The 15,955-nt window shown below is 39.9% G+C and overlaps 1 protein-coding gene across 3 annotated transcripts in view; it reads right to left on the reverse strand.

The window, feature by feature from the left end:
• The window catches only part of sbf2 (SET binding factor 2), a 97,218-nt gene that overhangs the window by 14,386 nt on the left and 66,877 nt on the right, over positions 1-15,955 (reverse strand). For all 3 annotated transcript variants that reach the window (XM_055036494.1, XM_055036493.1, XM_055036492.1), the window contains exons 18-29: positions 12,806-12,976; positions 12,370-12,641; positions 10,683-10,855; positions 10,395-10,468; positions 6,343-6,538; positions 6,043-6,170; positions 4,093-4,268; positions 3,864-3,997; positions 3,555-3,756; positions 3,269-3,465; positions 2,947-3,087; positions 656-739 (exon numbers count right to left, since the gene is read on the reverse strand). In XM_055036494.1, the coding sequence (XP_054892469.1) occupies positions 656-739; positions 2,947-3,087; positions 3,269-3,465; positions 3,555-3,756; positions 3,864-3,997; positions 4,093-4,268; positions 6,043-6,170; positions 6,343-6,538; positions 10,395-10,468; positions 10,683-10,855; positions 12,370-12,641; positions 12,806-12,976 (1,948 nt within the window). The remainder of the gene's footprint in view (positions 1-655; positions 740-2,946; positions 3,088-3,268; positions 3,466-3,554; positions 3,757-3,863; positions 3,998-4,092; positions 4,269-6,042; positions 6,171-6,342; positions 6,539-10,394; positions 10,469-10,682; positions 10,856-12,369; positions 12,642-12,805; positions 12,977-15,955) is intronic.

The following is a 15,955-nucleotide window of genomic DNA, read 5'->3' on the forward strand; positions in this document are numbered from 1 at the left end:
AAACTTTTTCTTTAGGTTGCCAAATATCTTCCCAAGGTTTTTTCTTACATGCGGTTTTTGTAACTCACTTGATAAAAAAAAAAAAACTGTGAGCCTTTTACTCATAAGACCAGAGCAAAAATTTAGGAGGTGATGTGTCATGCTTCCAGCTCAAAATCCACTTAGTCAATCTGAACAGTATTTTTGCCTTTGACCTTTATACTGAATTGGTGAGTAAAGGGTGAGAGATGCTGACTTTGAGAGAAAAACACTGTACTGTGGTTTTGTACTAAGAGTTCACATTCCAACACAAGCAGTCACAATAACATAATGGTACATTAAGTCTTCATCTGGAGGATAGCATTACAGAATTGCTAATAAGTCCAGAAATCAACAAGCAAAAAGAACACCAAGAAAACACAGCTGCCATTTGCAAATTTCACCCGAATGAAATGTAAATATTTCTAGAATTTTCTCGCTACACAAAGAAACTTAATTTTCACAAATAAAGAATTAAAATTTATGGAGCCATTGGATTTACAAGAATCTCATCACCGTGACTTTAAGAGGTTAGATGAGAGCTACAGCGTTGACGTGACCCTTGTGTTTCATGTTTCACCTGGCAGCAGAACCACACACAACACTGAATATTTGAAAAGCAACGTCAAACACGCACCTCCTCTGGTGAAGCTGTTTGAGAATGGGATGTCCAAGTGGACGGGTGCCATCTTTGATAACCGCGATGTTCTTCTTTCACTGCCTGAATGCGAAAGAATGACACAGCAAACAGGATGTAAACACAAGTCGCACGCTACATGTATAGAGTTTCATAATGAGAATTGGATGAAGACTGCATTCACAGTATATCTACATAAGCTCATAGTAACACAGCAAAATCTGCTTGTTTGTTTTTGTCCCCTCTGAAAACTGTTACTGATCCAAAAACAAAAATTACTTGAGCTAAATGTGCAGAAACTGTCTGGGTTAGCAGGATTCAGGCGGGGTTGGGCGAAGTCAGAGATGAATGAACCGAGGAAAGACCTTAGACAGTGTGGTAATTCTGACATAACCTTTCATTGTACCAATTTCCTTTTAAATCACTAAAATACAAACAGTCTCCTTTTCTTTCTCTGTCTCTTTTACTGCACACTCATGTGCACACACAGACGTATACATAAAGATAAGTCATTAAAAATACCTGCTGACCAGACTCAAAAAGGGAGAAAGCAATTACCTGAGAACAAAGAAAACAACAGAAATAACTTCGACAAATGCTACTGTGCACTTTCTTTTTTATCGGAAGAAATGAACTCTATGTGGCCTCTTGTCCCTTCAGAAAACAAGCTTAGTTTTTTCCCACGGGAGCCCTAATGCTTCTCCTTGAAGCTAAATCAGGTCGGGTTGGGGCACGAGCAGCAGAGAAGACAGCCTAACCGGTTGATATTTACCAATTATTTTCAGTTAAAATTAAAAGTTGTCTTCATCTTTCAGTTCAGGATATAGTTTAGTTTTATAACAGTGAAACTTTTCTTTTGACCTGACAAACCAAGAATGAACATGCTGATATCACTTCAGCTCCATTTACCAACAAGCTTCATATCCTCACTCACTTCCAAGAGCAGCCTACATTTACTTAATCTGTCCAAGCTTCACTTTTATGGGTTAATTTCTAAAGAGACATGGAAACAAGCTCAGGTCAGAGTGTGTCTCAGTTGGGAAACTTGAAGGTGTGTGAGCAGTCCGACTGGCAGCAAAGGCAACAAAGACTTTTGTTCTGTTTGCTTTAAGCAGCCCTTTCTCATGCCCCCCACTTTGACTGAGAGCCATTACTGTTAACTGATAACATTATTGGCCTCCCGCCATTTTCATACTCTGCTTTTCAGGTGCTGTGCAAAACAGGTCAACAGTATTTTCATACACTGCTCTATATGAAAATCCATCTGTACTGCTCTACCTGGAAAACCAAAATAACATCAGACTGCAGCAGTTCGTCAACATAAAAAACAAATTAGATTTTTTACACGACTGTAGAGCTACAAGATAAACAGAGGCCAAACATTGTCAGCAGTTTGTCATCGAAAGCAGATAATGTTATATACAGCAAGGCATAAAGACATCTGATTATCATCAGCGTACGGTGTCCTTTTCTTTAAGTTTGTATGTGAAGAATTAGACGATCACAGGATAAAAACGTAAACATATATAGTCTAAATAAATGTTTTTCACACTGTATTGTACCTATCACTGGTGGTACTTATATAGCTGGTAGCTACCAGCTATATATACAGTATCTAAGCAAACTGAGAAATACCTTTATTGTTTCTTTCTCAGGAACTTTTCAAAAGAAAAATTTTGAAGAGCAAATTTGAAGAACTTCCTGTATAAACTGAAAAATGCCACAGAGAACTGGAAACAGCTCCTGGTGAATATTTGTGCTACACAAGTCAAACCTCGGACCTGGGAATGACATCAAACGAACAAAACCAAGCTTCTAGGTCGAGGTTCAAAAACTAGAAGAATTTGCGAAATGATATTCTCAGTGTTGTTAGCAATACAAGCTGCTAGCAACGCATTTCTCAGCATTTTGTGCTGTCAAACATTACAGTCAAATGTTCAGAGAAGAAGTTGGTATAGCATGATGTGGAAAGGTCTGTCATCATAATGGTAAAATGTCCAACCAACACTTATTTACAGCAGATAGAAGAAACATTTATATGAAGGGCAACCATTATGGATTTTGAGGTTGAAGTTGGTAAGAAAGAATTTTCCTGAATAAAACTTTAATTGATGATGAAAAATTTGTCACATATTTAAATCTGATCATGAAGTACGAGTGGATACTCACATATATGTTTTCTCTTTTTTGATACCAAAGCAAAAAACAACAACTTGACAAACCTGACATTCATAGCAAGTGGGCTTTGCTATGAATAGTTCAAGAAACCAGTGGTGCAAATACTATTTTACCTGGTGAAAGGCCGATAAGGGAGCGGTTGGACAGGGTATTGGTGCCATTAATTTTGAAGATGGATGGGATGGAGTCAAGGATGGCTTGAAGGTACTTCTCCTGTTCAAGACTACTGGATAAATCTGACGAGGAGGCTGGTGCTGAAGATGAAAACAGAAAAGATAACCACTTTAACCATAAACCTTGTGTTTCTTTTCCTACCATAGTAAAGTTTTTGCCATAATCTTTGCAAGTGGTAATCCAAAGTAGCAATCTAGCAGATTTATTACCAAAAAGCTCAAGTTTCTAGAATTTTTTGTGGCTCTTAGAAAGCAAACCCACATGCTGAGGATGTATTCTGTGACTTGAACAGCCCCACCACACTCTTGCCATGGAAGCCTCCTGAGCGCATAAGCACAGCTTTGGTCCGTGGATGTTTCCAGCACACAACAGGCAGACGGTTGTGCCTGTAACATCGTGCTACTTTGTGTAAACTGCTGTCTTGCACGGTCTGAGGTACAACCAGTAGCCCTGGGTAGCTGAAGAGAGTGTGGGAAAATCAGTTGTGGTGTAATTCATGGGGGAAAACAAAGTTGAAGGAACTCAGGTGATCAGAGGGCAGCCGTACCTGCGGCAGAGGGAGTAGAGTCTGTTTACGGCTGTGATCCTGAACTGATCGCCTGATTTGGAGCGAGACGAACTGACTGTGATGGTGCCTAAACCGAGACGCTGATAGTCCCGGAAACAGGACTGCTCCACCAGCTGCTCCATGGTGGACCTCTCGGACGCTCTCAAAGTGCTGCTGGGTGGTGGTTCGCCATCATCGGATACTACGTCCGACACAAAACACAGAATTACATAAAGAAAACTTTATTCTAGTCTATTTCTTTTTTCTTCACAGAGAATTCAATATCTAGCAAAACATCTATTTTCTCACTTGAAATGTCATCATCTTCTTGCCAGGTCATCCGGCTGCCTCTGTCGGCCTTCTTCAGCGAGCTCTGACTACCTCGGCCCATGGTGATCTTTCCTGCCCTCTTCGCACTTTTGACAATGGTCTTTGACAGTGTTCTGTGAGGAGAACAAAGCAGAGCTTCTATCTAAGGCTTCATTTTATTACACATGATTGATTTAAAACATGGCAATTCTGCCCTGAGGTTGCAAACCTGAAGCCAGTGTTTTTCTCTTTTGGTTTAGGAAGGATCAGCTGAGGAGCCGTTTGTCCTGCTGCAAATGCAAATGAGCTGAAGATGGACTGTGGGTAGCGGATTCTCTGCAGGTGCTTCCTGAAGATCTCCACCACCTCTGAGCTAACCTCCTCATCAAAAGCTACTTTAATTAACTGAAACAGAAAAACAAATACCATTACTTAAAAAGCCATTTTTTTTAAACAAAATGTCAGACACCAATTTAAAATTTACTCCAGAAGACACAGCATGTAAAGTTCTCGCTATGAGTCTGTGTGTGGGTTCAACAGCGCATGCACAGCCAGTGCAGAAACATCGTGTACAGGCAGAACAACTGGGCTTAGTTTGATCTGTAAAACGACAGGAATGAACCATAAAACAGTTTTACAGGAGAGCAAGTAAAGAGGACAAAACCATGCTTCACATAAACAGCTTTTGTCTTTGTTTCTGAGAAGCTTGTAATATCAAGACCACAGGGATTTTCAAAAGATATTTCACACTCAGTGGAACTCCTTCCAAAAGTATGAACACACCCATAAATTTCAGGTTCCTTTTATGTTGACAGACACTGCTATCAGAGGATATAAAAAACATTAAATTTAAGTGAAACAATGGAAAATAATATGATGCTTAAAAAAAGTGGGTCTTATCAAGAATCAAACTCTCTGAACTCTGAGCTGCTAGGCTGTGACTTCACCATACATTCCTAGAAAAGGTTTGCATATGACGAATACGTCGCTCCAGCCATTTCCAGAAACTCCTACCAAGCCTAACAGGGTTAAGGTCAGATGACTCTGGCAGCCATAACATGACTGATACCAGTTTGGCCACAGCATGGAGGAGGATCGAAGGTCACCGCCAAAGAGCATGGCACAGTTAGGGCCTGTTATTTCGTAGGATGGAGTAACCCAGCACTGGAGGTGATCTCAGGATGAAGGACTGTCCACACTGGTGGACTTCCAACACATATACTGGCAATCAAGCAAGCATAAAATAGGAATTTGTAGTCCATGCGTCACACTGGCTGTTACAGAGTTGGGAGGAATTTGATCCAAATAGTTCAGTCACTTCTGGGTTTAAGACTCTGTCTCAAGGTGATGTTAAGAAGTGGTTTCTGCAAAGAGTTGCAATCTTTTTTATTGGATTCCAACAAATGTATTTATTTAAACTCCAAACTATGAGAGTACATTGCTTCTTTGAAGCTTTTATGAACTTCCAGTGGGCAAACAAAAAAGGTTTTGCCGTTTGTTGTTATTTGCAGATGTCTGTTGTGCGTCAGACAAACAGATGCACAGGAAATTGGAAATGGAACCTTTGATTTTTAACACAATTATTTCCTGTTTTTAAAAACAATGTAATTAATTTAAATTAATGCATTCAAAGTTCAGGCTCTAAATACGACTGCTACTTTTCAAAACTTGGAAGTATCTACAGTCAGAGCAATGACTAAACAGTTTAAAACTGGGCCAGCGATAGACAAGGCTTCAGAGGGAAGTAATTTATCTAGAAGTCATTGATGAGGAAGAAAACGGTAAAGGAGGAAAGAGTGGCATTTCAAGGTCACAAAAGCAAGCAAGAAGCCAAAAAAGTAAAGGGGAATGAACAGTATGAACTATCCTGCTGGCAACAGTAAGTATTGTGGCACCTGTGATTTGTTGAAACTATTTTGTTTGGGGTTTTTTTTCCCAATGAAGAAATTAACTTGTAACATAATATGAATTTATCTTAAGGCAAGCGTCCTTAGCGAGGGTACCAGGAAGGGTGCAACACTGAATACTATTAAACTTTTGCAATGTTAGGTTAGGGCACTAATTACATGATTCCTGCTGATAATTAAGAGCTAAGCAGCATCTTGCTGAGCTCTACACACCAACAGTTTGACAACTAACAAGACTAGGAATCACCTGGCAAGCGTGCTCGAATGTTTACCTGAAACGACGCTGAGCGGAGCTGCAGACCTTCCTGCATGTTCTGCTGCAGCTGGTTCTGGATGCTGATCTTCTTCTCTTTGGTCAGTGTGGACACAGGGAACGCCCTGATGACCACCTGCTCCCCCACTGCACAAACACACAAAGACCAGGAAAAACCCCCCAGAATTTTTAAGTCATTCATAGCATTAAGAAACTCCCAACGTGGCACTGGATATTCTATGACTACCTGCAATGGTATTACGTAAATTATACTATTTCAACGACTGTGACATCAGTACTGCTGTGATTTGGTGCATACCTAATGGATCATGAGGAATGCCTTTGAAGATGATGCGGTATGTGGTAAGAAAGAGAGCCCCCTCTGCTGGCAGGATGTGAGGGCCCCCGAGGAGGCCCCCGGTGGCCTCTTCCCTGCCGTCAGGGTCCAACAGCACCCGCAGCCCTTCTGACACCACCTCCTCTCCAGGAAGCAGAGCTGGACGCAGAATCTTCGGCTGATGAAAAAAAACATAAAAACTCAGCACATTATGCAAAAAGAAAACAGACGCTGTACCTGTTTGCAGGCACGTCTAAGCTCCAGCTTTTTTTTCTTTTCTTTTTTTATTTTATTGACAAGAAAGCACTAAAACTGGACGGCTCAGCAGTGAGATTTGAGTCACTGAATCAGATTCAGGAAGCAAATTTATCATCATAATCAGAGCACCATATGGTCTCTTTGGAGAGGTCTTAAACCTTACGTGCAAAAACCACCATGCAGCATTTTTAAAATGAACCACAAACATCCAAGAAAAACAATCAATTTGCAAACCTATGAGGGGAATAATTTTCCTTTTCAATATGTGCAGGAGAACTTGCTCAATTGTGCCTTACTGAGGAAAAATAGTTGTCTTGTTCACTAAACTATTGATTTTCACATAATGTTTTCGACATCTAAACAACTGATAAGAGGTACTTTGGACATGCAGAAAATATTTAGCAATAATTCTATTTAGGGATTTACAAATGTAATTGACATGCATGACAAAATGCACACTTTCATTTTTGTTGATACAGTTTTAAATTGTAAAAAATAAAAATGGAAATGATTAGAAACTCTTGAAATTCAGTATATGATGTGACTGTGTTAGTGATTATGTCCAAGTAGCTTGGTCGGCAACTATATGAATGTTTGTTGAAATACTTTTCACATGACACAATCAACAATCGTGCATCCACTGGCCTATTCTGTCAAAAGGAAAGTGAATGTGTCCCCGGATTCCAAGAAACATTTAATAGCACTTCATATTTATATAGTCTGGAAAAACCTTTATGGCACATGCAGCCATTACTTTTTTCTTACAAAGGTTTTTGATTAAACTTTTTTTTTTTTAAACAAATTAAAATTACATGATGAAATAATAAAATTATCTGTTTCCAAATGGTGATTGCATTAATTAGAGGAAAAAAAGGTAATCCAAACCGAATTGGTTAAACAAAAAAGATAAAATAAACACTCCCTCTATCTAATACCTGGTTGTCACTGATTTAGACTTTTTGATCAAGTTTGGACCTGCTCTGTTTTGCAGAATAATTTCTCTGTGGTGGCTGTAGAAGGTTGCGCATGTGAGATGCTCGTGCTCAGAAGTGGTTTTGGCCTTGAAGCTCTTTCCATAAATGCCATTTTGTTTCAGCTCCTCTCGTATCCTTGAACAATACATGTTGATCAAAGGTGAGGACAGTGAGGCCTGCGGTGCTATAGACGTTCAATTTTGTTTTATGATCTTGCTCACAGGATATTGATAAAGAGGAGTCACCACTCTTTCATGTTTTCTTTATTTGTGGATAACTGTGTTCGACTCTAGGCCCTGAGTCACTGAAAGGACTCTGTAAGGCTTTCCACACTGATAGATGTCGATAGCTTTCACAACTTTCGAGATATTTTAGCCTACTTCATGTTGTCAGATGGGTTCTGTTAGATGATTTCTTAATTGTAAAGATCTGAGAGTTACAATTTCTCAAGGAGTCAAGTTTAACAAATTCAGTGTTTTTTTATGTACTTGGGCTATATTTATCTTATATTAAGTTTAATTTGGTGAGGTGAAACACTAAAGTGTAAAATAAAATAAATTGCGAACACTTTTTGATCCATTGTGGCCTACAGCAGTGCACTTTAGTGGTTTGTTCATAGAACTAATTATTAGCCAAAATTATTAATGGTCAATCTTTTCAATTGCATGTCTGCACCTTTGCCATTTCACCTCCTTCTGACCTGCAGAGCCGCCACAGAAACATTCAATTGTTCCACAGTTCAAAATCTGAAAGAAAAGGGACATCAGCTCAATCAGAGGGTTTCCTGTCGAGACCACAGTCGACCGAAGGGAACTGAGGTCTGGCCCGGAGATAATTATAGCCTCTTGAATCTGTCCTTGAACGAAAAGTGGGACAGAGAAGTAGAGTCCCCGTGTACCTCATTACTCCTCAAGCTAAACGATCCATTACAGCTTCTAAGTATTATGACATTAACCATCCAGGCAAATCAAGAATCTGGAGGTTGTTGTGGCGTGCTTTCTAGCAGATTCTGGCATATTCTTAAGAGTGGAAGTTCTGTCTTACATTAACACGTGAGCAGCAGGCAGAACGTGCATGTTGGTTTCCAAGCTGCTCCCAAGACAGTAATAGCATGACGTTTGTTTGTGTGTAATTGTGTGATTTGTAGAGAACTGGCAGACATATGGCACAGCTGGGTCCACAAGTCAAAACATAAAGTCCGCTGATGCCTGGAAAAAAAACCTGGACATGACTGCCGTTCAGCAAACCAGACTAAATTTAGAGGAGGCACCAAACACGAAAGAGTTGTGACGCGAGTAAAATATCCTTTCTAAAGATAACAATGTAAATTAGATCACTGCTGTTGCTCATATGTCTGGTAACATTTACAATGACATGGCCTTGTCTGGCGAATAACATCCACTTAAAAGTCCAAGACAAATAAGAAACCTTTTGGGTTCTAATATAGCGCCTGGTTGAAATTAAACTAAATACATAAGCACAAACCCCTAATAGGCCTCAGCCCTTGTCAGGCATGGTGGTGTGACATCATGACTTGGTCACCTTTCAGCTGTAATTTTATAGCGTTAACTGTGCTGCAAAGTACCCACATGAGATCCAGATGATACAAATATGTTGAACAAGGTTATATTGTGCAACTGTTCTTTTTTTTGTCTTGATGTTGATTTAATAAGCCCATTAAAACAGCTAAGATAGGTTTAGTTGGACAGCAATCTCATTTAAGCTGCTTCTACATATATTGTGGAGCTTTATTGCAACAGACTGGCTGCATGACATTTGTGAATTTGGATGTCATTACTACAGAGCACTAGTTCTGAGGAGTCTGCAGCCTTCACATTAATAGTTTAATGTCATGCAAGGTTTTCTACTGTATTTTTAAATGATTTATAGTGAGTGAGAAAGAGATAGCAATGTAGTAACACTTCGAAAAGCTCAGTTCCTTTTCCATTTCTGTCCTCCTGAAGAGAATACTGTGATTTCCAAATTTTCAGCTGCCACTTTTATCACAAGCTTAGAACGCTGCAGTGCGGCTAAGGTACGAGTTTTTACCAATGGGTTTTTAAAGTCTGGATTGCAGCATGTACAGCATGAGTTGAAGAGTAACAGAAGATACTAGGAAGTGTGAGTCAAGCTGCTCTATGTGACAGTGAAGAAAATGACTTTAGTTTTAGTGCGCAGGAAGAAGATGAAGACCACAATCAATACCTTTTCCTAGTAGGCTGATGTATTTTTAAGTAGCCATGTTTCAGGCACACACTGCATTAAAAAGTAAAAAATATAAAAAAAATAAAAAAAACTTCCAGGGAAAATATGAACAGCGACTAATAGATGAATGCAGCCTATATATGCACACATTTTTTTCTTGCCATAGTTAGTGGGTGTGGCTTATATTCAGGTGTGCGCAATAGTCTGTAAATTATGTTATACTGGGAGGAAGTGACTTATTTCCAAATTGCAAGAGGTGAGTTGAATTAGTGGGACTAATATTTAGCTAACTAATATTTATTACAAATGCTTATTCCTCATTTTCTCATAAAGAAAAGTATAGAGAGACAGACGTTATACATTTATCTGACTGCAGGAGATGATTAGGTTTTTAGAGTGAAAGGAGGAGCAGCTGACCAGTGTTCCGCAGCATGGCTAAATCATATTTTCCAGCTTTAGGAGAGAACATCAAAATTGAATTTGTTTTATGATCCTCTTTGGCTTAACGTTATTCTCAGTAGAGTCAAAGCTTTAATTGTACAAAGCCCTGTACAGATATAAGCTTTCACACGGCTCAGTGGAGAGGAACACACTCACCTTCTGAATAGGGGGCAACCTCCTGCTTTCCCTATGAACTGCCTCTAAAGCCTCCATTTGCATCGCTACGATTCCTATGGGTCAGACACGGGGATCGGTTACAGAGAACACACACTTCAAGTGCACACGTCTGTGTGTATTCACTTTCTGAGGCTGTCTGCCATATCAGGAGTTAATGAGCTGTACATTTATACATTTCTGTAGGTGTTGGCATTAAATCATAACACATGCATCCTGGAGGTACGAAGCGAAGGGAGTCTGGGCTGTGATGGAGTGTGAATGTTGCACCTGGGATCATGCAATGCAGGCTCTTGATGTGCTCCTGGGTGACGCCGCTCTCCGTGCACACCTTGTCGATGAAGCGGGCAACAAACCTGACCACAGAGTTTGCCGTGTCGCTGTTCTCCGAGTCCTCGAACCCGCTCTCTGTGTCGAAGCTCTCGGCCATGCTGCCAGCGATGCTGCAAATATAAATGATGACGCACTGAGATTAAGAAAAGGTCACTGGGCCGCTTCCAAGAGACAGGGCTGCATGCTGACAAATTGCACATTCAAACATGCGCCCTGATAAAGAGCAGTGAATGGCCGGGTGATTTTCAGCAAAGCAAAGGGTTGATGGCTGGATTTATCACTCAAAACTGGACATTGTTTCACATGAGAAAGTGATGCAACACTCTCCCTGGGACAAATGCAGCATGATGAAATCGAAATGTTCCCTCAGAGAAACAAACAAGTCTGGGATGAAAATGTAAGACAAAACACTTCAAATATTTTCCACATAAATAAATCTTTGGCTGAAACATTTCAACTTCCATAAATAAATAAAACTGGATAAAATACTAACATTATGTTATTTTGTTGAAATTGAAATTAAATTCTGCACAAACCGTAACAAAACGTAATATGGGATCATTGGACACAATTGTGAAATTTATACTTCGTTCCACTTTTAATAAACACCCAAGGGGTGTTTTTCCCTGTCTAACTCCCTCCACAGTTACAACAAAGCAGAGGGAAAAAACCCTAATTTAGTGTGGTCCATTCACGGAAGTCCGAAACTGGATGAAAACAAGCCATATTCTGTTTTATGCCAGAGAAGCATAAGCACAAATGACAGATTGAAGTTGGAAACAAACGAAGTACAGCAACCTGTTTGGCCTGAAAAGAAGGTATCATGTAGACTGTGAGTTATGCCACATCCACCCGCAGACTTATCATCACCTTGTTTAATAGAAACTCATGTCCTCCCAGATCCTGAAAACATAACTTGAGATTTCCTCCAGCAGAAACTGATTGTTCTACCTTACATCTTCTGAGCAAGCTTAAATCAAGCTCTGACTTTGTTATGTTTTGTCAAGGAAAAATGTTATGAAACTGCACAGCAGCTGTGCCTCAAAATAGTTTTTGTGTCTTTAAAGATACAAATCTTGTTTTTAAATGATGATTTCATAGAACAAAATAAAAGTCTGATCATAAATATAGGAGTAACAACTAATTTCGACCGCTCTCAAGTGTTTGTACTATGAACAAATCTTTAATTCACTTTAGAAACATTTTGACCAACTCTACTTCCCTGATCTGTTTTAATGCCTTAAGATTACATAATACAGCATGAATGGTCTGCTTAAGCTCATGCCACAGCTTCTCAATCAGATTTATGTCCAGAACAAGACTAGACCTCCTACAAATTTAATTAATTACATTAATTTAATTGTTTTTCAGCCATTTAGATGTGGACGTGCTGGTGGGGTTTAAATCATTTCCTGCTGTATCACCCAAGTACACCTAATCATAAAGTCACTGAAAATCATCCATTCTCCTTCAGGATTTTCCAAGTAGGAAAATGAAAGTTGACATTTTTAATTGACTTTTCTCGCAAGCTTCAAATAAAGTGTTACCAGAGATCTTAACTTAAGTGGAAAATAAACAGGAAGAAATCGAAGCATCATCTTGGTCCAGAGAAGGAAATCCTGACCTGTTTGTCACAATGCTGTTGCTGCCACTCTCCCAGTCAGTGACGGGTGTGTTACGCAGGAGTTTGTTCTTGCTGGTGTCCAGAGGAACCAGCAGGTAGACCATAAGGTTGGCGTAGTGGATGGCCTGGCTGAACACGGTGTTTTCCTCGTTCTTCACCAGTTCCTGTTGCTTGTCCTTGCTGAGACAGGGCCACAGGCGCAGCTGCTGCGCCGCCAGGTCCATGGCTGTCTGTTCATCACTACTCCCTGCAGCAGACTGGGGGTCTGCATCCTGCAGAGCCAAGGATAATAGATAAAGCTTCACTTCAAGCTCCAATCATGCTAAGTTTGTTAAAAATATTTTTTTCCGTCAGCTATAATTCACTGTGGATCAATCAATTCATCTTCATTGGAAAAAGATTTAGAAAGCACAGCTCGGACATTTTTTTCCCTTACCTTAGGGGCGGCGGTGATGGCTCTCTTTTCTTCTGGGGTGTTCAGGTACAGGGACCGGATCTGACTCTGGACTTCACTGTAAAAAGTGGCTTCCCAGAACTGCTGGTTGGTCCAAATGGGATGGTCCTGTATGCAAGTGTAGGCAAACTGATTCACTCCAGCAGCCAGCCTCTGCAAGACAAAACAGAGCAGAGGTCATGATGCGATACTTAAAAAACAAGTCAAGAACGCATATCTGGGTGCAATTAAACTGGGGCAGCGTACTTCCAATGACACACGGAGTGAATTATGTTATTTGGAGAGATACTTGTACCTCAGAAAATGTTTGCCACTGTTGGAATTTCGGAGGATTCGATGATGGAGTACTAAGAAAAACCAAATACGGATATGCAAAAGAACAAAATAATGATGCGCTCTCACGCACAAGCAAAAGGGTAACGATCGAGTATTTGCCCAAAAGTTTTCTCATCGCAATCTTATAATTTTTTTAAAACTCACTCTGTGTGACAAGCCCGGCTTTATCACCACGCCAGAACATTGGACAATAAAAACAAACCAAGCAACTACAGTGTTAACTCAAAAGGTGCTGCATCAAAGCAAATTATCCCCGACTGTCCATATGTGAGGTCAAAAGAGGCAGGTTAAGCCTTTCAATGGCTGCATATTTACTGCAACAATTTTCAGTAAATTAAGTCTGTTAAAGTGTTAAGAAGTGGGAGAAACAACTAAATTAAGTGAGCCATGAGGTTTAAAACAAAAATCAATCATTCAATGTGAGTCATAACTTTTTAAACAGATAACAGCCCCTATTGGAGCAACATAGCACCCCTCCAGCGCTCCATGTCAAGACGTATTTGGAAATACGGAGCTGTTCTTTTTCATTAGAGTGGTCTGCAAAGTGAATCAGCTGTGGCTTGCAGAGGAAGCTGGAGTACTTGGCTAAAAGCATTAGCACAGCTGTGTGCTGCACTGTGCAAAATGTATGGCGAGGAAACGCTGAGCAATTCCAAACAAATGAACTTGCATAGGAAAAACAACACAACCTCAACAGAGGCTGTGTTCAGATTAATGAGCATCAGCAGAAAGCAAATTTTCACCATCCATCCGTCTCGAAGCTTTAGAGCCACACGCATGGATCGGGCCTGTTATTAGATTAGCTTCTGATTTCTCTCCCCTGAGTCTGACACAATCCAGTGGTGTCTATTATCACTTTATAGTTTGCTTTTGAAGAAAGAGAGCTGGTGAGGGGAGGGGGCGTCATTCTAATTACAAGAGAGAGAACCAAAACAGCTTTACTCCGACTATGGTGGGCCAGACGCCAGGAGGGTGCTGAGCTTGCAGCTATTGCCCATACAGCAGAAGCACACACACGCACACACACCTTTCCATACTAGAGCTAAGTGTTCCTCCCAGTTCATAGTCGTTAATTTGTTAATTCTTCTTTCCTGTGGTAATAAATATATTTTCCGCCACTTTTTTGCCAGATTTGATTGACAGAAGTACTAATTTCTGAAGATGAACTACAACCTCAGCTGCAATTTAGTGAAAGAGAAATAGAAGAAGAAAATGCTGCTAAAACATCTTGAATAACTTAAAAGTCACACTGTTAGACAGTTACACAACTGCTGTGTAACCTGCGTCTCCTAAATGTTAAATTACCAAGATGAAACCAATTTTCAGGAGAAACAACATGTCTCTGATTAAAGTCCATTTTCAAAGGTTTTGAGGTGTTTAATGATTGAACCTTTCATATCCTAATGGCAAATAAGAGAAACTAAAAAAGTAACATATTTTACTCATAATTAAGGGGGAAAAAAATCTACAACGGTTGTCTGAGTCACTTGACGCTACGAGTCAAAAGGACAACTCTTGACCTAATTTTCAACCCCATAACAACATGTTTTGTTCCAATTCATTATAACTGGAAACAAACCATGGTTGGTGTGGTATGTGTCCTTACCATTACCTCGTCATAATCTCAACATGATTTTTTTGAGGCGTGAAAGATAATGCTGGGAGGGACATTTTAAGACATCGTGTAAACAGTTTCACCAATTGATCACGTCATAAAAGATTAGATGAGAACCTCTATCCAAAAGCGTTCTTTTTCTTGAACGGTTTAGCAAACCGGCGACTTGCTCGTTTGAGTTCTTCCTGAATGGCATGTTCCATTTCAACCCTGTCCCGGTTGACTCAGACTTTTCCATCTTCACTTTAAAATTCAAGATATCTGTTAGTGACGTGAATAGAGGGTGAATTTATGGAGTTATTGAGACTTTTATAAGCTGCTCAAGCAAAAGAACTTTGGATTCTGACGTGGGCAGAAAGTTAGACGACCACTTTCAATGTGAGGGGGGGAAAACTCCACACAGACATCTGCAATCTGTTTACGTAAAAAGGATTTAGGCCTGGGCAATGTGATGTGCAACTAATATCACAACATAGTTCAGATTTGAAGGTGATTCAAGACTCTGATCCTCTTTCCAATTGCAGGACAAAAGCAACAAACATTGTAGCTGTCTTTGAGCTTGCAAACACCTGAGATTCACTCATCAGAAGTGAACAAATGAAAAAGCAGCAGACATGTGTCTTTGTATTGATGATTTGTCACAGATTTCACAGGCAGCTGAGGTGTCAGCAGGTTGCTTTTCAAATTTCTCAGTAATAGCAAAGTGTTTGAAAACACACCTCATGTCACATGACTCCATTACCGAATGCATTTGTAAGTGACCCATTTGTTTATTTGATTAATAGAGCAAACAACTTTTCTTAATTTAATTTGTTTCCTTTTTTATGAGATGCTTAAAAGCAGGTAAGGCTATTTCCCCTTCTGGCTCAGTCCCTGGGCCTGCTGGAGAGCCATGGGGGGATGGGGCAGGGTCGTACAGAAGAGAATGCCAACATATTTTGCAAATATAAAACATTTGTAAGAAACTAAATTACAAATAGTGGCTTTTAATGTGCACACAGGTTTCTGTGAAGGTCTTTTCCCAGGATTTTATGAGAAAAGTCAACCCAAATAGAGCAGAATTATAAAATGGCAGGGAAAAACTACTCAGTTATTGCTCTGAAGATGTTTAAAGCAGAGTTAGATTTTAAAATCTTATTTTCACCATATAACAGAGTACTGTTCAACTAGAAAACCTGTGC

This window comes from Poeciliopsis prolifica, unplaced genomic scaffold (assembly GCF_027474105.1).
Source record: "Poeciliopsis prolifica strain line A6 unplaced genomic scaffold, Auburn_PproV2 SCAFFOLD011, whole genome shotgun sequence".
Classification (NCBI taxonomy): Eukaryota; Metazoa; Chordata; class Actinopteri; order Cyprinodontiformes; family Poeciliidae; genus Poeciliopsis; species Poeciliopsis prolifica.